The 24,684-nt window shown below is 33.3% G+C and overlaps 2 protein-coding genes across 2 annotated transcripts in view; one reads left to right on the top strand and one right to left on the bottom strand.

Annotated features, from left to right (window-relative positions):
* Positions 1–1,238: 1,238 nt before the first annotated feature.
* LOC118201599 (E3 ubiquitin-protein ligase TRAIP-like) lies at positions 1,239–3,200 on the bottom strand. Its single transcript, XM_035373722.2, has one exon. It carries the CDS (start codon positions 2,533–2,535, stop codon positions 1,435–1,437), a length of 1,101 nt encoding a protein of 366 aa, XP_035229613.1. The 5' UTR covers positions 2,536–3,200; the 3' UTR covers positions 1,239–1,434.
* A 3,730-nt stretch (positions 3,201–6,930) lies between these two features.
* The window catches only part of LOC118201600 (uncharacterized), a 41,908-nt gene continuing 24,154 nt past the window's right edge, over positions 6,931–24,684 (top strand). The window contains exons 1-5 of the mRNA XM_035373723.2: positions 6,931–7,088; positions 17,330–17,505; positions 18,014–18,108; positions 23,910–23,958; positions 24,346–24,470. Of these exons, the coding sequence (XP_035229614.2) occupies positions 7,033–7,088; positions 17,330–17,505; positions 18,014–18,108; positions 23,910–23,958; positions 24,346–24,470 (501 nt within the window). The 5' untranslated portion in view covers positions 6,931–7,032. The remainder of the gene's footprint in view (positions 7,089–17,329; positions 17,506–18,013; positions 18,109–23,909; positions 23,959–24,345; positions 24,471–24,684) is intronic.

The raw sequence follows: 24,684 nt of genomic DNA, 5'->3' as shown, positions 1-24,684 counted from the left end.
GGGGATTTTTTTAAAGTGAAAATAGGTCGACGTGTACATGGATAAAGTCAAATGAGTGCGCAATGCCATTTTTGTGCAATTCGGGGATATTTTTTTTTAAGTGAAAATAAGTCGATGTGTACATGGATACCGATTTTGTGCGATTGTCTTCTTATTTTGGCTTTGTGTAGCGGCGATTTTTGCGCAAAAATCGTCGCTTCGCAAGCCAAAATAACGAGTCAAAGAACTGCACAAAATCAGTATCCCTGTGCCGCCAAAAATCGGCAAGTTTCGTCAAGGGGTACCCTAAACTATACTTTTACCAAGGGTTACTATTAAAAAAAGCGCAGCGGGCTTCCAGATTTCACGAACAATTAATATCACTTGGCGATTTTTTCAGAAAAAAACCAAGGGGTACCGTACAGTAAAGATTAGATCAAATCAATTTAATTGCGGGATATTTCTTTCTCAGTCATATATTCTCTATTTTTATTGCTATTTATTATTTTTAAATAGTAAACACATAGGCCCTCTTTTGTTTTCATTATGTTGGAGAATACACATAAGTTTCATGGCCAGTGCAGAATGCCAAGTTTGTGCATTTCTCTGTCTTTTTTGGGGGAGGGGACGAAAATTAATCACAGAAGGATTTTTCGAAAAAAAGTAAGCATATTTTTTTTACACATATCATATAACTCATTTAATAATTAAATTTATATTTTAAATTGCTTTTTTTTTTTTTTTTTTTTTTTAAACACTGATAACATTTGCTGACTCACACCAATTATAAACAGCATGGTGATCTTTTTAAAATAACTTGCACCTAAGAATTAACTTTTATCAACACAGCTATACTGGCATATGAATGCCATGATCCTTTGAAAGTAATAAGAGCAGCCATAGTTTTTATGAAATTATTTATATATTCAAATAAAATACAAAAGCTAAAATACCACACATAAGTAACTTTTACCCACACTGCTATACTAACATAACTATAATTAAATAATAGTGGTAACAGTTTTTATGAGTACACAGATACATTCAAGTAAAATTCAAAAGCTAAAGTATTTTACGCAAGTACAAATAAAATTACTTAACTAACTTAAATAAATTAGTTTTTTTTTTTTTAAGAAATAGAACTGCAAAATTCAATAAAATTACTGAATGCTCTTTAGGCAAATCAGTAAAATGGCATATTTTAATTAATTAAGATCAATACTATATTCTGTTGCATACGTAGACAAGACAATAGCATCTTTAAAAAAATTAAAAAACACTTTTTATTACAGGTTAGTATAACATTAAAAAAAAAGTTAAAATCAAATGCACTACATTTTACTACTTGACACATAGATACGATAAAGAGAAGTTTCAAGTACAGCTTAGTAATATTATTAGAAGAAAAAGATAATAAATGTATGTACCAAATTGCAGATCACATCTTCATGCAATTTATTGCCTCCGCTTTTTTAGTTTCAGGTAACTAGCTCTAATTAAAATTCTACCATGACCCCCCAAACCATTATATCCAGTTTGAATAACACTGTCCTCATCTTTTGGTTTTGAACATTTCACGCAATTTGCTGCTACTAATGAAGTAGCATGTTTCACAGGTCTGGAACTTGTGGCCACTTCCTTATTAAGGACGACAACGTCCATTTTTCTTTTCTTATCACCAACAGGAACTGAAATAGGTGTCAATGAAGATGAAGATCTTCTGTAACTTGCTTGCTTAGATCCACGATCTCCAACACGTGGTGTACTAGGCATAGTTATAGATCGTTTAGGTGACAAAACTTTTTTTATTTCCTTGGCAAGTGAAGAATCACGAGTTTTTTTATGCCGCAATACATTCTTTAATTGCTGATTAACTAAGCCATAATCTTTTTTAAGACTGGCGATTTCATTTTGGAGTTGAGCCTTTGCCTCTGAAACTTGACGTAGTTCCCGTTTCAAAACGGAACAAAAAATTGAAATTTGTTGAACAGCTCCAGGTCCATCTCCATAGCTATTCATAAGATTTTCAACATCTTGCTGAGACGCAGACACTATTGTTCGCACATGGTCCAGATGTTCTAAATCATTACTTAGAGCAGCATTTCTTTGCGCTAATTTCTGAACTTTTACTTCAAGTTTACTCAATGATTTTACTTTTAACTTCAGATGTTTTATTTCAGATTCATTTTCATACTTTTCTTGTTCCAATTTTGAGACTTGATTTTCTGCCTTTTCACAATACAACACAAGCTGATTTTTTTCATTTTGGCATTTTTTCAATTCCATGTCTTTTTCTTTCAATTTAACTTTTAAACAGTTAATTTCGTTTTCGACAGTAGCACTTTCTACATTAAATGAACCACACTTCTGTACACTGCTAAAATAAAGCTTGATAATCTTTTCTTGAGTTACACGGATGCGGCAATCTGGACATGTTCTCGATTCAATTAACCACTTCAATAAACAATTCTCATGGAAAACATGTCCACATGGTGGAGCTACCATTAAACTGTCCTCATCAAAAAGGTCCGCACAAATTGGACAGAAAGCACGCATGACAAATTTAGAGAAAGCAGTATCAGATATTCAGCAGTATTGGGGAAATCAATTAGATCCAGTTAAAAGTTTTAGAACGGTAAAAGTCAATTTTGTCTTATATACTGAATATCATACAAATTTGCCTGGATACAAAAATAATTGCAGTTGCAAAAATATAACTTAAAGATACAGCTTGCTTCGTATGGACAATTATATTAACCATTAAATGCTTATAAAAATAAAAAGATGATAACATACTCTTCTTTATGCATAATAATCACACTCCTCAGAGCTATGCTGTTTTGATTGTTAAAGTGTTGATAACGACAGATTTACATTACAATCAAATCGACGCCAAGAAACCAGTTTTCCACCACGCCACGTACTTCTTTCTTACCGTTTGCTCAAAACGAAAGGGTCATTACCATTACCGGATGTGCCGCAACATTAAAAAGTAAAAATACACGTATTTCCAGACAAATGAAAAAAAAAAAAGGAGTAAAATTAGCAGTTTAACCGGAAGTTTGAATTTACACGGCTTCTCAGAATTTAAGTGTTGCCATCAGTTAAAGACAAAATTTAATGCAATTGTTACTAAGAGCCACGGAGTATAATGACATTAGTTAATAATAATAGTGAATTTGATCAAGGATCAAACCCGCGGCTTCATCTTATAATGACACTGAACTTGACACGCCCATTTTTCGCCGCCGCTAGCGTGGACCTCACTCTCTTTCATCCGCCTCTCACACTCCTTTCACCCTTCTCTTTCTCCCCCCTCCCGATCTTTATCAGAAGTCGAGTAGAAAGATGTTTCTACATCTTGACACTCGAGAATAAAATACGATCTGTGTGTGTGTGTGAGAGATCAAGGATCAAGGATCAAGGAAGTTAATTTACGGAGTGCGCTAGGCTAGGCCTTTAAAACTCCCCACCATCAGGGATAAAATAATTGCATCAAAAGAGGGGTTCATCTAATACAGGAAAAATATAGAAGACTAATAATTTATAAAAATAAAAGCTTTTCAGATAATGCCTTCCCCATGAGAAAAAAGGTAAAAACTCATAGGAGGTCTTTTTATTTAAATTTCTTGTCTAAAAAAGGGCCAGAATTCAATTTGGAGGGCAGTCATCATTCATAAAATTTGGAATAGAATTAATTTGTGAAAAATATTTCCTTGATTCTTGATATCAACAATAAAATAAAAATCCTAAGAACAAGCAGTCCAGATAAAAAGATCTAATGCAAGTTCAGTGAACTGGCACCAACGCGGGGTAGCTAGGCGAAAGCACTGGCCGATGCTATTCGCACCATTAGTGCGATAAGGCGCTTGAGCTATTCGCACCAACATCAACCACGCATGCGCATTGAATTGTCGGATCCGTCATTTTAACCCAATCGAAAAGAACGGATCACGGAGTATAAATATTACAATATACTCCGTAGTTTAATAAAAGGAACACAATTCCTTTTATTAAACTATATATAAAAGGAATATTTTTATCTTCACAATGTTTATCGTTTTCCTGAACGGTTGGAATAGTTTAAAGGATTGATTTCGGAAGGTGGACAAAATCTTGTTTAAATTTTTTGTACTTCTTAGAATAGATTTAGCTTCAAAGATGTGTTTTGCACAATCAAGACTTTAATTCCTTCCTCTTTGAAAATTGTCTGAAAAAAGATAATAAAAATTAGACAGAAGATTTCTGTGTAGAAAATTTAGACATGAAATAAGTTAAAAGCTATTATCTCAACTATTAAATGAATGATTAATCATATAATACTGGTTATTAACAATTTTGTGTGCCTGTTTATTTTTTTATGGAAATACTTTGCATTTTCAGGACACAAAAAGTATTTCAAAGAACTTTGAAAAATTAGAACAAACACATTAATAAATTACATTAAATAAATAATGGGATGTAATTTAAAAGACAGAAGAGATCTAAGAGATTTAGATTTGAAAATTTGCGCACACAAGTGATTTATCAGATTTTATAAGGTTTTATTTCATAAATAACTTTGATTTTGAAATATGGCATTTGAACCTCTAAACATGTGTGGATACTGAAAAAGCAATGAATATATAAGAATATTATAATGTTCAGAAAGTTTTCTTAATGAATATTAAATTCTGACAGTCCTATGCTATAAGTTTAGGGTCTAAGTTTGCATAAAAATTTCTCAGTTAAATAAACGAATTTAAGTAATATTCTATAGCCTTTTTGTCAATACATTAAAGACTTTTTAACTAATTATAAGTCCTCGCTTGCAGTTAGAACCATCACTACATAACTTAATCCATATTTTATCTAATCATTTCCTGAACGTTACATGCTGATACATTGAGCTCGTCTTTGTAACTGATAATTATTACTTGCAAATTATTCTCTTACTGGTGAACTATTAACAACCATTTCTATTGCTGAGTTAGGGTTAACAATCTTCGCTCTCGCTATCGCCTGCCTTACGGAAATCGGCGTAAAATGCGGGTATTAGGGCTGACTGTGCGCATGAGCGAACGTAGGTAATGTAAATAGCCTCTCAGAAGGCCCGTCCACACGAGTACGCTCGCGACGTAGCTGACGAACGCGCTTTTACGTTACCAGCGAAACGGCGTCCAAACGAGTACGCTTGCGAAGAGTGCGTTTAACCAATAGAATTATTTTGCGCAAAGATCAAGTGGCGCTGTAATATAGCGTCAAACGGTGCTGTATCTTGTTACTTAGCTGTGCTTCTATATGTTTGCGGCAAGTTGACCGAATCAGATGATTTTTTGATAGCTGAAACTTTACTTCATTAAGCAGAGGTAAAACCGGAAAAAAAAAAATATGGCGAGAATGGATCCTAAAGATTTCTGTTCTCTGTTCAAAGAGATTTTTTTTCTTTACTGCCTCGTTTGCGAAATGAATATCCGGAATTTTTAAATTCCATCTATTAGCTCACACTCTCCGTTTATCTTGTTCAAATTTTCAATCGTTAATAAAATACTTTTTATTCATATATCAATACAATTTTTGAAAATTTTAGTGGATGACACTTGATGTTAATACAGCTCTTTTACGTATTAATTTTTTTAAATTTTTATTTAACAAAAATTCTGTTTGTATTTTTAATTTTTTTCTTACACCATCCACCATATAATAGAATCAACTTCATATTTTTTAAACTCCCTCTCCCTTGGTCTTTTGTTTTTCTTTTTATTTATTTTTGAATTTAAAATGAGGTTTGGGCAGCTTATGAGAAATTATGTGTATTATAAAATATGCAATAAAGTAAAAATAAATAGATAATTTATAGATGATATATGATAAAGAGATGCAGCTATATCATTACATAAGGGTTTCGTTTGCAATGCACATTTTTAAAATAAATTTAAAACAATAATAATAATGAATAAAAAATGAATAAATGAAAACATTAATAATAATAGGTAAAATAAGAATATAATGATTCATGATTATATATAACGTTTCAAAATGAGAAATGCTAAACTGAATTATACACTGTGTACGGGTGAGATTCGAACTTGCCACCTTTCCATTTGCAATGCAGCGCGCTGACCACTCAGCTATCTGTAACAGCAGTGTTTGCGAAAATTAATGTAACAAGTAGAAGTCGTCACAAAGGTAATTTAATTAATATTCAGGAAATGATTGTCGTATGACCCAAGTTGTAACTTTCCTCCAAAATTTCATAATTGTATTTTATTGAATACTCTTTCACAGTCAACTGCTTTATTTTAGAAGTTGTTATATTGCTGAAGTTAGTTTTCTGTGTATTTAATATTGAGATATTTAAAGAGCTCCTTATTACACATGATATAGCGAATATTTATAATAATTATGGAGAATTTTGTAAGGCAGAAACTTTGATTTCGTAGAAACTGTAATTTATTTAGGTTCCTTCTACTTACGGTGAAGCATATCGATATACTGGTCGGATCATTGCTTTATAAATACACATTTTCCCCTTTAATGAGAATTTGAAATTTATACCAATATGTATGGTTTGAGAAATCTGAGGATGGCGTGAACAATGTTGATTATTTTTTTGCTGTATACAGTTATGATATTTCTAAGCAAAAACTCATCTCTGTGTGGTTCTGACGCCATATTGAAACGGGTAAGCAAGAAGATTTACCGATTATGACACGTGATAAGAACTCATTCGGCTATTGGCTGTTCATTTACGTTACGGACGTAAAAACTGAACAGGAGCGAACTCAGTTTTTCGTCTTATGCGTAACACAAATTTACGCCGGCGAAAAAAATGTTGCGTTAACTACGTTGCGAGCATACTCGTGTGGACGGGCCTTTTCTATTCGCATCCGTCGGTGCAATCAGCCACTGCGCTCCTGTGTGGTACCTTCCCTTCGCAACTAAGCTTGATTTTTCGCCCTATGGGCTTAAAGACTTAGCGGGTGCAAAACGAGACATCTGTATACTTGTCTGTCTATCTATTTAGAAGTTTTTTGATATTCTACAAATTTTTTGGTTAGAAGTCTGTTATTCATGGATTTCAAGTGGTTTTATCAAAGGTATTTTGGAACACCAGGATTCCCAACAATGTACGTACTTAATTCAAAATGTAAAATAACGCTTTTCCAGAGCTTATAAATCTGTGATAAATATCTCAGTTATATAATAAAATTGCGTTATGCAAGATTAGAATATATGTGGTGTGAACATAGGCAGTCACCTAAGAAACTAATTTTCGGAAGGATTCAAATGAAGTAATGGCCAACGTTAAAGAAATCATTTTGAATTCCAACTTCAAAGTGTAATGGATCTTTATTATTATAATTCTGTGGCTGCCTGCCGTGTATAAGTCAATCCTCCAACACAGAATAATTACCACAAAATTTGGAATTAAACGGTATCTTTCATGTTGATAGCTAATTAGTTTATCCCACGAATTTTTTACTAAAATCAAATGAACAATCTTCCTGATTTAGGAATTTTGTATGATTCCTTTAGAGTAAAGGGCCAGACTGGAGATTATGGGCCTGTCTCCAAGTTGAGCGAAATTGTGCCAAATCTGGCAACCCCCAGTTTTTTTTTTTTTTTTTTTTGTCGTAATGAAAATCGGGTACTTTTCCGTTTCGCAGGCGCAAATCTCGCCAAGCAGCCTTTATTAGCTACAACCCACAGTATACACATAAAAGATGTTAACAAATGTTAGTTTTAAGAAATTTTTATTTTGAAGCCATAAACATTTTAATATTTAAAATTTTGTAAAAAAGACATTAATTTAAGAATTTACTATGCTTTCATGGTACAACATCCTGATTTCCAGTTTCATATCGCATGATCCCAAGTGAACTCATCTCACGTAAACTACGCTATAAAAATCAAATTCCCTTGGTAATTGTCTACATTAATTTCAAGTTAAATCTTAATTTGGAATACAAGTTTAAATGCAAGAATTATTTCAATTCTTACGAATAGCTTACTCAGAAATGATGTAAAACCGCGGTACTTTACTTTGCTAGTGCATTCTCATTAGAATTGATGAATTTAACCCTTGACTTTTCCTTTTCTATATTTTCACCTTCCTAATTGCATCCTAATTGACTTAATTACCGCAAATGGCCTTGGGGCATAAAATTGAACTATCTGGTAAAAATTCTATGTAATTGTATGCCAGTATTGAAAGAAACAATTAATCTGATAAGAAATGGCTGCAACTTGTTTTGAAATGAAGTGTAAAAGGTTACCAGCGAAGATATTCCGTTTGGCATCAGTTGTACCATTATTGGCGACTTTTATCGTTTGCACCGGCAAAATGGAGAAGTGCCCAAAATCTTTAGGGTTACAGTTTATATTATTCAACTGCACTTTTTGAATATTCGTATTCTTTATTTTGATAGTGTATGCAAAATGTCTGGTGTCAAAAGCGTTGAGTGCGTGGATTTTGCAGTAAAAGTATATTTTAGGGTACCCCTTGGCGAAACTTGGCAGTTTTTGGTGGTACATGGATACCGAGTTTGTGCAATTCTTTGACTTGTTATTTTGGCTAACATAGTAGAGATTTTTTGGTCAAAAATCGCCACTGCACAAAGCCAAAATAACAAGAGAAAGAATTGCACAAACTCGGTATCCATGTACACATCGACCTATTTTCACTTAAAAAAAAATCCCAGAATTGGACAAAAATGGCATTGCGCACTCTCTTAACTTTATTCATGTACATATCGACCTATTTTCACTTAACAAAATCAGAGAATTTCACAAACTAGGCTTTGCGCACTCCCTTTGTCCATGTACACATCGTATATTGTCCATATTTACTTAAAAAGTCAAAGGAGCAGCCAAGAAAAAAATATATAATCTTAATAAACTACATTTTAAATCAAACAATAAAATAACATAAAAAATGAAATTCATTTTAGTACTACACGAAGGAAATATTCACTTACCTTATTTACGAATTTACACATCTTCAGTCAAACACAATTTCTTAACAGCATCCAAATTCCTAAAATTATCTGAACTAGAATCTGTATACTGGTGTAGCCACATAAATTCAAAAAAATAAGAGTAAAATATATCCTCCATTCTAAAATATCCGATGTTTGACCATACGCATTTCTTTCCTCCAAACAGGACACTTAATAATGGCTACTAAGTAAACCTTCATTTACACATCAGTCAATTAATGTTTTTTTTCCTTTCGTTTCAAATCCTACAGAAACTTCAAATTAATCTTACCACATTCAGCCAATTTACCATGTAAACCACAAAATAAAAACATACTAATCCATCATACACAAGCTCTTACCCAAAATCCGACACACACTTTCCAAATTTTTTCCCATGATTCAATGCACCGCAACCAGTTATGTCATAATAGCATTTCCATAGCATTCAACTACTCAGGTTTTCATAAATGAGACAACTTGACGATAAATGAAACAACAATTTCGCGATAATACCACCCTAAAGTCAACTCTAACTGATTTTGCTTATTTGATTTGGTTAGAAGATAAGGGCGAAAGGTGTGCGATAGAATAGTGGATGAGTCGGTGAGTGCACCGCTATGATGGCTTCTGACCACGGACATGAACCAAATGGATTATTTTATTAATTTCAAAAGTTTACGAATGTGCATGTAAAAATAGTATGAAATTAGTTGAAAGATGCGACAGATTTTTGTGATTAGAGGTGTTGTTTGTCCGGTCCTTCCAAGCACGAGGTCAAAAGGAATTTGTAAAAGGGCGCTTGATTTTCTGAGGGATGAATATCTGTGAGTCTCATCCTTCAACTAACATACTTGTGGGCTCAGAAATGCACGAATCAGTTTATTGTGAATGATTGATTAATGCAGTTGAAAACTATAATAAAAGTAATCCTCATTAGATGTAAGTACATTATATGCGATTAAGCACATTGTTGAAATGAGCGCACCATTTTGAATTTTATCTGCATTGTATTGTTAAATTTTAGTATAGATATAAACAAATGTGTTTTTCTACTGTTTATTATAAATTAAAATGTATTGTAAAAATATAGATTATGTAGTTAAAAACTGTTAAGCCAATTTTTTTTTTTTTTACTATACTATGGCTCATGTTTCAAAAGTTTCAGTTTATATATGAATCAATATTTTCCTATTATTTATTGCTCTTTTACTGCTTGTTACAATTTCTTAAATTTTGTGATAAAGTGTTTTACACCCTTTTGCTACCGTCTCAAAAATGGTATATGATATTATGGAAAATCTTAATATTCTTGATCCCATAAAATACATAGTTATTAACTTTCAAATTCTTTTTCGTTGTTTTTCTCGAACTTCTGTTTTTGATATGAATCCTTTGCATGTTTACAGGATTCGTTCAAAACCTCAACCATCTAATGTGGCAATTTAATGAGTTAGCGATTTTCTAAAATGCACAATTATAACCTATTTGGCGAATTACCAGTTTTTCGAAAACTTCCCAAACTGGCCCGTAATATCCAGTTTTACCAAGAAAATATGGTTGATCTTTACATTATGGTAACTTGGCATTTTTTTGGCGAAAATTTGGCGACCAACTCTCCTACAGCAACCCTCTATTTTTTTTTTCCCGCCGCCATTTTGTCTACACGAAGTAAAGACATGTTTCTTTTCTTTTTATCTACTGAACACTTCTTCCAACAATCTACTAGCCGAATTACACTTATGCTAGAAATTTTCTCTAACAAAACTGCTTAATCATGACAAATATTCACTGCAAAATTGGGAAAAAGTGCACAATACCATACTCCTTACGCGTTTTTCAAAATAACACATACACATAAACCATGTACACGCCGACTTATTTTTACTTAAAAAAACATCCCAGAATTACACAAAAATGGCATTGCGCACACTCTTCACTATATCCATGTACACTGCTTTTTTGTCATAAATTAGAAAATTTCACGAAAATACATGACAATTTTCTGAATCTTTAAACCCGGTAAAAAGAACATATATGAAATTACCTGATCGCAAAAAAGTTTATACCCTTTCCAAATATGAAAATTTCCATATATAAAATAAATAAAATATCCAAAAACTTTTACCTCTAAATCATCTATTATATTATACACGTCACCAACGAATTCATACCGCAAGCATTACAAATACTTAGTGTCAAATATTTAAATTATTTCCATGCATGTTTACTTCAACTTAAACGTATACCAAATTCCTACAAACATGAAATTCACAAAATAACTATCATTTAATTAAAATATCGCTAAACCATGTACACGTCAACTTATTTTTACTTAAAAAAACATCCCAGAATTGCACAAAAATAGCATTGCGCACACTCTTCACTATATCCATGTACACTGCTTTTTTCTCATAAATTAGAAAAATTTCACGAAAATACATGACAATTTTCTGAATCTTTAAATCCGGTAAAAAGAACATATATGAAATTACCTGATCGCAAAAAAGTTTATACCCTTTCCAAATATGAAAATTTCCACATATAAAATAAATAAAATATCCAAAAACTTTTACCTCTACATTATCTATTATATTACAAACATCACTAACTAATTCATACCTTTACTTCATTACAAATGGTTACAAATACTTAGTGTCAAATATTTAAATTATTTCCATGCACGTTTACGCAAATTACTTTACTTCCACCTTACATTTAGAACAATGCATAAAAATAATATCCTCAAATAATTAAAAATACTAACTTACCTATTCTTCTTCATAATCTTGATTACGTGTCCGATAAACTTTTCTTATTTCCGTTTCAGGATATTTAAAATCATACTTATAGTTCACACTAAGGTACCAAGTAAAATAAATAACTTAATAAAACATCTTTACATCTATCTCGCACAACCTTAAACACTTATTACCCCTTTCAATCCCACTAAATACCCATTTCGAATTCATTTTAGTTAGGGCCATGGGATCCAAAAATTAACGAACACTGTTTCACACAACACAGAATAAAGGCAAATAAAAAATTTCCAGATTTTTTCCCCGATTTCCCCTCTTTTCCGATTAAAGAACCGTAATTCATCCATTAATATCACATGACATATCACATGATCTCTCATTTCGGTTGATCTTTACAATATGGGGTTGATCTTTACATTATGGTAACTTGGCGTTTTTTTGGCGAAAAGTTGGCGACCAACTCTCCTACAGCAACCCTCTATTTTTTTTTCCCGCCGCCATTTTGTCTTCACGAAGTAAAGATATGTTTCTTTTCTTTTTATCTACTGAACACTTCTTCCAACAATTTACTAGCCGAATTACACTTATGCTAGAAATTTTATCTAACAAAACTGCTTAATCATGACAAATATTCACTGCAAAATTGGGAAAAAGTGCACAATACCATACTCCTTACGCGTTTTTCAAAATAACACATACACATAAACCATGTACACGCCGACTTATTTTTACTTAAAAAAAATCCCAGAATTGCACAAAAATGGCATTGCTCACACTCTTCACTATATCCATGTACACTGCTTCTAATTTCTGACTGTCTAAATGTTTATGCTAAAAGGGATTAAAATTTTTGAAATAAAATTTGATGTATCTGATTAAATCAGACAAATCACATTGAGAGTTTTATATAAATACAGTCAAAAGTTATTAATTCGGACCTCAGATCTAAAAACTTTTTGCGCATGCGCCGCGTTGATACATGCGCATTAACGTTTGCACGTGCGCGTAAGACTTTTACGATTGCGCATATGCGCGTGCGCAAGCGCAGAATACATTTTCGCGTGCGTGTTTTATGTATAACGGATGGTATAAGCTAAAATTATCTAATTATCTATTTCAGTTAATGTTGATGATTGCGTTGTACCTTAATCTTCGAATTGGATCCGGCTTATTATTTTTTGCAGACTCAGAGCAATTTTATAAAAGTAAACTTGAACTTTCGATTATGTCAAATAGAATTTCCGATGCTGGAACTCCCAAAGGATCTGCAAAATGAAAATATGTTTCAATGTCCATCAAACAAAAAGTGGAATTGCTGCAAAAAATGGATAAAGACATGAAGAAGGTGACAGAGAGGTTAGTGAAAACAAAAAAAATTTCGATTGACAAGTTAGTCGGTATTCTCGGCACATCAATTACGGAACTTGAACTGCGGAACTTTATAACTGAACAAAAAATTATGTCTGTTTATAGAAAAAGAGAAAGTATTATCACATAAAACGAAGCAACTTAAACAACTTACATTGAAAGAAATGTTTAATAAAGTAAACAAATAAATATTAAGCTTTTTTTTTGTAAATTTTGATACCCTTTAGATCATAATTGTTCTTTATTTTATAAATTACGGTTTCATATTTTTAATTTTAGAATTTCTGCATGCCATCTTACGAGATTTAAACTGATGATCTATAATCCGGAAAAATCGATAATCCGGAATCGCTGAAGTCCCGGATTAACGACTTTTGACTGTACAATGAAATGTATGACTTCCATGTTTACATAATGCCATATTAGAATCACTGAACACATGGTAGTTTGACTAGACTTTAAATTCCAACGAACAGGCCTGGAGTTTCTGTGGTTTTTGCCATGTGTAACTTGAATTTTTCTCTTCCCCTCTCCTCCCAAAGAAAGAAAAATAAAGCCACTTTCCTTTTCTAAAAATCTTTCATCTTAAGCATGTAGCTGTTTTGTCTTCATGTTAACCTTGGCTTCAATTTTAAATTACCTGCTAAGTTTCCATCAAAAGCAATATTAATCAGATTTTAAAAAGTTTGTCCATGGACAACTGATTTTTCTTTAGAATGTAGGTTTGGGAACTTTTTTCTAAAATAAACCCATTTAGTCTACATTGAATATTTGGCTAAGAGAATATGTTCTGTCTATAATAATTTTGGACAATGAGGAAATAAATTCTTTTTTAGCCTCTTGATCAGCAGCATCTGATCCTCTAGTGGATTTAATGGTAGAAGTATATTTTAGGGTACCCCTTGGCCAAACTTGGCAGTCTACTCTAACCAATTTAATATTATGTAAAGAATATCTCGTTTTGGTAAAAATATATTTCCAAGTGCCCCTTGGCAAAAATTGGCGATTTTTGGTGGTACATGGACGCCGATTTTGTGCAGTTCTTTGACATGTTATTTTGGCTTTGTGTAGCAGCGATTTTGGCCACAAAAAGCGCCAATGAAGGCCTGTTGACAACTGTTAGTTCAAATGTGTTTTCCTTATCTCTTATAAAGAGTGTTGTTGTTTCAAAGAAAGCATTGTCAGTAAACAGTTTTTGAAGTGCTTTTTTCTATTTCCTTCTATGTTTATTGAATTAATGGTAAAATTATATTTGTGGGTACCCCTTGGCAATTTTTGGTGGTACATAGATACCGATTTTTGCGCCAAAAATCTCCTCTACACCAAGCCAAAATAACAAGTCAAAGAATTGCACAAACTTGGTATCCATGCACACATTGACCTATTTTCACTTAAAAAAGAATCAGAGAATTCCACAAACTTGACATTGCTCACTCCTTTGACTTTGTCCATGTACATATTGATCTATTTTCACTTAAAAAGTCAAAGGAGCAGCCAACAAAAAATATATAATCTCAATAAACTACATTTTAAATCAAACAATGAAATAACATAAAAAGGGAAATTCATCTTGGCACTACACAAAGGAAATAGCCGCTTACCTTATTTACAAATTTCCGTGTCTTCAATCAAACACAATTCCTTAACAGCAGCCAAAAACTTCCTAAAATTATCTGAACTTGAATCTGCATATTGGCATCACCACATAAATTCACGAAAATATCCGCTGATGTTCGACGATACACATTTCCTTTGTACAAACAGGACATCTATAATGGCTACTAAGTAAACCTTTTTGGCGAGAAACTCCATGGTGCCATATTGCTATCTAAATTTTTTGTCTACATTTCGAACTTTAAGATTAATATGTCTCCAAAAACGCGGATTTCGCACATTCAAAAACCACGTTTTGAACACACAATTTAAGCTAAAAATCCGAAACAAAAACAAAAAATTTAGATAGCAAAAACATAAAATTTCTAACCAATTTTTGACAAGAATCCATGTATACAGCAATACGTTTTAACTAAAAAAAAAAAAAAAAAAAAAAAAAAAAAACTGTACGAATTGCACAATCTAGCCAGCGAAGGAATCTACGAACACCTTGGTTTAATAAATTAACATAACAACAATAAGTTTCAAAGAATACCATTTACATAGCATTCTGTTTAAAGTTAAAAAAAGTCTATGAGTTGCAAAATCTAGGCATTGCACACAAATCAACAAAATAACTAAAATTAATTACAAATAATTCAAAAAACAACAATAACAACAGAAATAGTAAAACAACAATGAACATAACATTCTATAAAATAAAAACAATAAAATAAAATGCACTTACCATAATGGATGCTTTGGACAGCAGAACGTAGCTTTGACATGCCGCCACGTACTCTCTACGGTATATATATTACAGACTCGCTATCCACAAAATTCATACTATGGTTCACAAATGAATGTTCAAAACCTTCTTTTCCTAAATCCTTGTAAGATTTCTAGCCATCCGAAAAAATAGTTGTACAAGGTTCAATCCACTCTTTAATACACTGCATCAGCATTTCCTTACTTCTATCATGCAAAGCCACTAAAAATAATCTCCCAGACCCTATTGCAACTACTTCTCTCATTGCAACATAGGCCATTTCAAAACACGCACAACGCGAACCAATGAGCAATTAAACCAATCCGGCAAAAGAGTTTTCAGCGTCAAAAGAGTTGCCATACAACACGCAATCGTGCCAAAAACCAGCGCAGAAGGCATATTGCCACATTTGGTGATCTTAGGGCACATGTAAGAGTAGAGCCCCAATTACTTTATAATAGTGTTACCATAGCATTCAACAACTCACGTTACCATAAATGAAACAACAGCTTGGTGATAAATGAAACAACTTAACGATAATGCAAGAGACACCCTTAAATCTACTCTAAACCTCATTTTAAATTTGTTGAATCAGCTTTTATGTGCTTGAAACTTTGTGTTAGAATCTTCTTTTAATCAAGTCTTCCAATCTTTATGTAAACTAAGACCCTGAGCTTGTGTAATTGAAAAACTCAGAGGGACGTTGTTTTGATGTTGATCATCAGTCTATGATGACAAAGATCTATCCGTTTCATCCATCACCATGCTGTGTCTTTTGGAAATAATCTTTGAAAATATATTTCTGTTATTTTGAATGTATTTCTTAATTTTATTCTTGTTTTTCAAGACTGAACATATTGTAGACCTGTTTATATCATACAAATGGTTGATTGAAGCAAAAGATTCACTGCTTTTTCCATCTTTGTCTCAATTGTATGGAATTTATGATTCCTTCATTTCTTTGTGTCAACACTGCAATTTCTCTTTTATCGCTGATGTTTATAAATTAATATGGGTGAAATATTTAAAACATGAACAAATGAACTGGCAAAGCACACAACACATTGACATGTACTCTAACACAAGACTAAACGTGTTTAGTGCATTGTACACATTCGGCTCCCACTGCCACAGCTCAGAACTTTAGTGACATCACAATGATTCTGAGAAGTTCTCAACTCTAGGAAGCAGTGTGTGAGTGAGTGCAAGCTACTTCCTTGCGTGGGAATGACCACTTGAAAGCGAACGATTTTCACAATACCAATAAAACTCTCTAAAACTTTTTTTTTTTTAAAATGTGTGAAAGTCCACCCCTATAACCAATATCAAAGATGGAATTAGTCAAGTCCAAATGACATGGCTGATACTCATAACCAAAGGCAAATACAATGTAGGTCAGCTGTTGTTCTAGTTATGGCCTGATAAGCTGCTCGTGCAATACCAAACTTGCCATGATTTGAACTTGCCATGATTGCCATGATTTGAACCAACCTCTTACACCACTAGAGTTATAGGGAAATGTGATAATTCTTTACAATATAAAGCTCTGGAAATGTTCCTTTAGTTTCGTTGACTTGAAGTTTTTTAGTTGAGAGCAAAATTCCTATTAATAGTTGTAGTTATACTATGTAGTTAAATTTCAGAGGGGAGCTCTAAAATTTTTAATAAGTACAGATATTAAATAACTAAATTAACACTTGAAAATTTGAATTTGATTCCAAGTCGGTGAACACTAATAACAGTGGGGTTTTCAGTTACCATGTCGTATAATATGTTAAAGAAATGAGATACAAACTGAAATATTATACCCTACAGTGTTTTGTTATACAGTTATGGTTTATGTACTGCTTTAAATCTCATTGTTGGTATAAACTTGTAAAAGATTTCAATTTTATGTGCAGGAATCCAGGCGATAATGATTATGATTCAAAGGGGCATACTGAAAATAACAAAACAGATGTATTTGAACACTCATTTCATTATCCATTTGAAGATTTTATTGGAGATGCTCATGATATTTTTCAGCATGTGGAAGACATGTTTAATAAAATGTTTTCAGCGTCATTTAGACCTTCTGGTGAGATTAGAATCTACTTTTTTAACTTTATTAACTTTAAAGTGATATTTTTTAAACCTAAAAAACATTTAACATGTATGGTGAATTTTAGTGAACAAAATAGATGTATTTGAAATAGGGTATGGTTTAAAGGAGCGGTAATTCAAAATTGTATTCATGTGAATGAATAACCAAAATAATACCACTGACTTTTTAAAATTCTTATTGTTTTTATTATTTTTCTGACAAAAAAATTTCCATAATTTTTTTTATCTTGCTATTTTGAATATTTCATCCTCCCTTTTTTATCAGTTTATTTAAACTGAAAAATAAATTATTAAAAAAATTATTCCTTCTTCGAAGTATATGAACTGAATGGAAAGGAAAAGCTTGCTGAATTTTTGTATTTAAAAAAGTTAATTCACGTACATGTTAAATGCCTGCGTTAGTTTTTTATATAATGTAATTAGCTTGTTATTACATTTTAGATATTATTTATCAATTGTTATTAATTTAACTCTGCTGTTAGAATTTTCTCAGTTTGAGGGAAATATGCTTAAGGAGACTGATCCACGTAGTATTATGCTAAAGGATCCAGATTGCTCCGATTGTCATCCAAATGCTGTAAGTATGAGTAATTACAAAATTTAACAATATTTATCTGTGGCTACTGAAAAAATACTTATTGAATAAGTATTTATTAAATCAGTGTGTATTTGTCGAATAGTTAGTTTTTATATTATTAATGTTCAGTACTTATTTATTATTTTAAGAATTAAAAATAATTTTAGGTGGCACAATTAAAGGCTTCTTCAGTAGCTTGCAAATATATTTTACATTAGAATGGATTATATGTGAATGAGACATGATATTTTCGTGCAAAAGCAAAAATTTTCTCAACTGAATTTATGTTTTTTTTTTTTTTTTTTTTTTTTTTTGGAGTAAATTTTTTTCCTCCTTTACAGTCAGAAATTATGAGTAAGACTTTTTATATTTTTAATCTGTATCATGAATGGAGGAAAAAAGAAAGACAGTAGTTCCAAATTTTAAGTTATTTGAATGCAAAGTGTGTGACATTTTTGTGCTTTTGCTAAGATGCTTTAGCATTACAAACTCGCTGAGTTCTCGCTGGTTCTTCATCAGCAGATAGGTATGCTTGGTGTAAATGTTGAAACTCCACTAAATTATTAAATAAAGACTGTAATCACAAACAAAAAATTATATTTAAACATAAGATTACAATTAACAAAAAAGGCATACATTAACGTTACATAAGTTTGGATGTAGGCAAGAGTAAATGCATGTGACATCCATGACACCACAGGTAGAACTGTTCTGCCCTGGACCCGTTTGCTTACCTCTACCGACTCTCTCCCTGACAAGTGGCACCATTTCTTGGGTGTAACCCAAAATGTCACAGTACTACCTCCTCCAAGTGCCATTGGTACCTTAAAAATATCTTGGGTTAAATCTAACTATTCATCCAGATCTGGTAGTTTTTGTTTGTTCAGTAACAGGATTTAGGTCATCTTTTGGCAATGTTGATGGAGAAGTTATTGGATCTTGTGTCAGAAATGCTGGCTTAAGACGATCTATCCCAACTACTGACAGTATGCCGTTGCACAGGATGGTGAAATGTCTAGGCGTGCATTTCACAACTCTGAATGGGCCATCAAAGTTGTTTTAATAGCATCATTGCACACAAACACATGGGAAGATGTCTCAAATGTAGGATGTACAAAATAGCTTGATTTATTGTGCGTGGATGCCAGAGATGGTGAGATGCTACTCGTAGTATCACATAAACATTGAAGGAATGTTGAAGGGTCGATGCTTGGTGGGGATTCTGGATGAAAGAATTTACCAGGTAGACGGGGGGGTTGCACCATAGACAATTTCGGCACAAGTGCTATCAATGTCTTCTTTGAAACACGTACGAACACTAAGCAAGACTAGAAGTAACAGTCAGAGATCGGTGAAATAATTCCACCGTCCCATTTCCAGATGGATGGTAAGGTGTTGTTCGGATATGGCGAATGCCAAGAAGAGAGGTGATTGCTGAGTACAAATGAGATTGAAATAGTCAACCTTGATTAGTAGTGATAGTAGTAGGCATACCAAATCGGGAAATCCATTGAGAGATGAATGCCCAAGTTTTGGTTTCAGAAGAGGTACGAGGGCTATCCAGAAAGTAGATTACGTTTTGGAATAAAAAAATAAACAAAGTATAGGAAACAAATTTTATTATATACAGATGAAAGCCACACTCAAATACTACTTTTCTACATAGTCACCATACAAATTAAGGCATTTATCGTAGCGATGTACGAGCTTGGAAATTCCTTCGTCGAAAAATTCGGCCGCCTGCGCCTTCAACCACTTCGTTACCTCTTCTTGCAGCTGTGCGTCGTCATCAAAACGCTGCATAGCCAGCCACTTCTTCATTGCTGGGAATAGGTGGAAGTCGCTCGGTGCCAGGTCGGGACTGTACGGCAGATGAGGAAACAACTCCCACTTAAAAGATTCAAGAACTTTACGAGTGACATTTGCCGTGTGGGGCCGGGCGTTGTCGTGAATCAACAAGATCTTAGAGCTCAACATTCCTCTGCGCTTGTTTTGAATTGCTCTTCTGAGTTTTTGGAGAGTTTGGCAGTACCTATGAGAGTTTATTGTAGTGCCTCTTTCCAGGAAGTCCACCAAAATTACACCTTTTCTGTCCCAAAAAACAGTCGCCATCATCTTCCTTGCCGACATTGTTTGCATGCATTTCTTGGGTTTTTGGGGAGAACTTGTGTGCCCCCACTGCATTGATTGCAATTTCGTTTCACAGTTCACATGTTTCACCCATGTTTCGTCACCAGTAACGATGCGATCGAGTAAAGAGTCACCATCCTTATGGTAAGCGTCCAAAAAGTTCAACGCTGCAGCCATTCGCTGAGTTTTGTGGTCCTCTGTCAAGATTTTTGGAATCCATCTTGCACAAAACTTCTGGTAACCAAGCTTTTCGCTGATGATTTCGTGCAACAAACTTCGCGAAATTTGTGGAAAACTCAAAGAAGTTCCGTTATTGTGAAATTTCGATTTTCACGGACTTTAGCATCGACTTTTTCGAGAAGTTCGGCGGTCACTATGCTGGGTCTCCCACTTCGATCTTCGTCGTGAACATTGGTTCGGCCATTTTGAAATCTTATGACCCACTGACGCACTCCACCTTCAGTGATAATGTTGTCCCCATACACTTCACGAAGCTGCCGATAGATTTCTATCGGTTTACAGTTTTTTGCAGTCAGAAACCTTATTACTGAGCGCACCTAGCAGCTCGCGGGATTTTCAATTAACGCAGACATTTCAAACCGTCACAGTATCTGAACGGAGCACAGCACGAACCTCTCACTAGCACGGCTAGATGCAGACTGAGCTGCGCAACGCTCTGACCCCAAGATGGCCGCGCTAGCCCCGCCCCTAGCGGACACAGACGGAAACGTAATCTACTTCCTGGATGGCCCTCGTATTTTCAATAGGAATTGCTTTGGGCCATCATGTAAAACTGTCGATGCAGGTAAGAAGATACGTATAACTATTCAAAGGAGGCCTATAAGACCTGTGTTTGTGATCAAAATGCTTTAACAGAAGATTAAACTATTGAATAGGACTTTGTTTATGACGTGAAATTTTACAGCGTTGACATCGAATGCATGAATGAGTCCATTCTGTGATGTCTTTGTTCATTGCTGGCCATACAGATCTGTCTGAAATTAGCTTTCTGTGGCACAAATTCCAGGATGTGCCAAATTGTGTAAAGCATTAACGCCTGAGGTTAAAAATTGACAGGGATATAAAGACATATCTTATTGTTGCATGTGTCACAATAAATTTAAAGTGTTGGATTAATGTGGAGTGTTTGTAACTCAAAGGAGGTTTGTGGATTCGATATCAGGCTCTCGAGTTCCTCATCATGCAACTTTTGCAATTTCAAAAACATCTGGAGGAGTGAATTGGATGTTGTGTATCCAGGATAGTGTCGTCAACACAATTATGAGTACCAGAGACATTTGTGATGTCTGTACTAAATTGAGCAATAAAATCCGTTTGTCGAATTTGATGAGAGAGAGCATGAATTTGAGTTTTTTAAAATGCAAAGATTAATGGTCGATGGTCAGTGAAAATGATTAAGTCATGTGCTTCCAAATTATGTCAAGAGTATTTAATAGCACAATAGTGCAACTCTCTGTCGTATGTGTTGTATTTTCTTTTAGCAGTGGTAAGTTTCCTTGAGAAGAATGCCATTGGACAAAGTCCTTTAGTTTTGTCTGCCTGAAGCAGCACAGCTCCTATGGCTGTGTCAGATGTATCTGCCATTATAGAGCTGATCATTAGGTGAGTGATAAGGAAGTAAGATAGTGTGGCTGCATTTGCCAGATTATTTTTGCAGTGCACAAATGCAGCAGATGCCAGTTTAGTCTTCAGGACAGCTTGCTTATCTCTCTCTCTTTTTTTTTTTTGCTATCCTTCAGAAATTCATAGAAAGGTGCCTGTGTTTTTTTCAGCATTTGGCAAAAAGCATCTGTAGAAAATCAGCAGTGCTAGAAAATGCCTCAGTTCAGAGATGGTTTTGGGTTGAGCAGGTCACGATGGCTTTGACTTTTTCAGGTAGCGGCAGGCACAAAGCATCTGTAGAAATTCAACATTGCTAGGAAATGCCTCAGTTCATAGATGGTTTTGGGTTGAGGCAGGTCATTGATAGCTTTGACTTTTTCAAGTAGAGGTTTTACTCCATCCGGAGTGATAAGACATCCAAAAAAAAAAAAAAAAAAAAAAAAAAAAAACTGAGGACTGTCCTAGTACACTTTTAGATGGGTTTAGTTTCAATCTGTTCTCTTGAAGGCGGGTGAAAATCTGGTACAGATGTTGTATATGTTCTGCCACATCTGTAGATGCAACTAGAATATCATCAAAATAAGAAATGTAGAAGTTGAGACCAGATAATACTTGGTGTATGAATCGTTGGAATGTTTGGCCAGCATTGCGAAGGCCAGAGAGCATGTACAAGTACTCAAAGAGGCTAAATGGTGTAGTCACAGCAGTGTTGGGTATGTCTGAAGTATATATTTTGTTGAATTGTGTTACATTATTTGAGAGAAGTGAATTATTCATTGCATATGTCCTTTTATTGTATGAAAATGCTCACCACGTTATCATTTTTCACTAGTGAAGCACATTTACTTAAAATCACTGCTGTAGCACACTGATCACAAATGCTTCACTGGCAGATTCCTCAGAACAGTTCAAATCACATTGGTATTATTACGAAAGGCTCCACATGATGATATGCAAGACTTGAAAACATAGCAAATATATTGGAATTCCAGGAAATAACTCAGTAGATACGCTGAACGATGCATTTAGTTTCCATGGTTTTTTGCAAATTCCACTCGGTTCATTGAAATGGTGCAGATGCGCATGTGTTGACATCAGTGAAACTCTACTGCGAGCAGCGTATTCATTGGCGAAGGTCACCAGTTTTTGGTGGAAATGTTAAAACTCCTCGAAATTATTAAACGGAGACTGTTATCACTACCAAAAATTATATTTAAGCATAACATTACAGTTAAAAAAAGACACATTTACCTTACATAAAGTTTGGACGGAGGCAAGAGTCAATATGTACAACATCCATGACACCACGGCTAGAAATAGTCTGCCCTGGACCTGTCTGCTTACCTCTACGATTGTCTTTCTGTGAGGTGGCGCCATCACTAAGGTGTAAACCCAAAACACCTCGTATATATAAAATGAAAGATAAATTATGCGAGTTTTATTCAGGCAAAGGTCATTTGTGTATATGTTTGCAGTGGCTGAAGCCAGTATTAGCAGTCGTTCTTTAAAACTATCATATTTTTGTATTATTTAGAGCAATTAATTTATAAATATTAATCTTTTAACTCTGCATTTAATGGAACTGCCAGGTTTTGAATCCCCATGAAGACATGAAACTTCTGGTGATATGGAATCCATGCCGGTAAGAAACTGTTTGGGAAATGCTAAGTTAGAATCATCATAAAAATTGTTTTTAGTGGGAGGAGGAGATTATGTTGTGAAAATTACTTTATATGTGCAAAAGTGTGTAGAAAGTTGAGATGTGTTTTTTAATAACATTAAATTTGGAAGTAATAATTGACATATCACTTTACCTATGTGTTTATTAGCTATTATATAATAATTTAAAAACAAATGAATTATTTTTAAAATATTGAAATTGTAATTTTGATTCTGTAATAAGAATGTGTTTACTAATGTAAGTTAAACTAATTTAGTGATTATATTTCTGTATTTGAAGAAAACAAATCTTATTTTAAATTTTTGTTTATGCTCGGTAACTATTATACACTTTTGTTGAACTCCTATGATTTAATGACTTTTTATAGGATCTCTCTCCTTGTAAACGTAATGAACCAGCAACTCTTGTAGATTCTGGTACGTATTTATGAATAAATTGTTTCCTTTTGTTTCAGTGAAATTTATAAATATGTAGTTATTTTTCTTAAAAATATATGTTCTTAATTTGTATTTAACTTCATAAAATTCTGTTCTCAATTTAGTAATTAAAATTACTGATATAATATGTGAATTAGAATAGGTTTAATATTTTGCTTCAAGTATTCCCTATATATTTGTATTGATCATAAGTAATGGAAGAGTACTATATTACTCTATAATTATATATGATTATCATGAATTAACAGCAGTTTTTATTTTAAACTTTTATAAATTAGTTTTTCTCAATCTTTTTTTTTTTTTTTTCTGTGTGTGTGTGTGTGTTGTGTGCTGGAGTGATTAAAGATTTTGTCTTTTTACATTAAGATATTGATGATAAAGTGACAGAGCAAGGAATATTTCAAATGAACCCTTTAGGTGAAAGAAGAGGATCTCATAATTTCTTCTTCAAAAAGTTTTCTTCAGTCAAAACTGTGCACCTTCTAGATGGGGTAAGTGTTTTTATATTTTAATAGCTGCATTTTAATTTGTTATTCTGGCAGATTTAAATATCAGTAATAAATATGAAATATAATTCATTTTTATTTAGTAATAGATATTATAAAAACCCAACTATTCATCATTCAGCTATGAATTTTAGAAATTTCCCTTCCTGGAAACATAAGCAAAAGAGACTCGTGAAACATCTGTAGGACACCATCACCA

This window comes from Stegodyphus dumicola, chromosome X1 (assembly GCF_044657685.1).
Source record: "Stegodyphus dumicola isolate Sdum_Otavi_A_Nest chromosome X1, ASM4465768v1".
NCBI lineage: Eukaryota > Metazoa > Arthropoda > Arachnida > Araneae > Eresidae > Stegodyphus > Stegodyphus dumicola.
Note: the sequence above shows the minus strand (reverse complement) of the source record. Positions and strands in the feature narration are given on the sequence as shown.

Bases quoted from the DNA above. Each gene is read 5' to 3' on its own strand.
- LOC118201599 (XM_035373722.2), bottom strand. From the start codon at position 2,535: ATGCGTGCTTTCTGTCCAATTTGTGCGGACCTTTTTGATGAGGACAGT.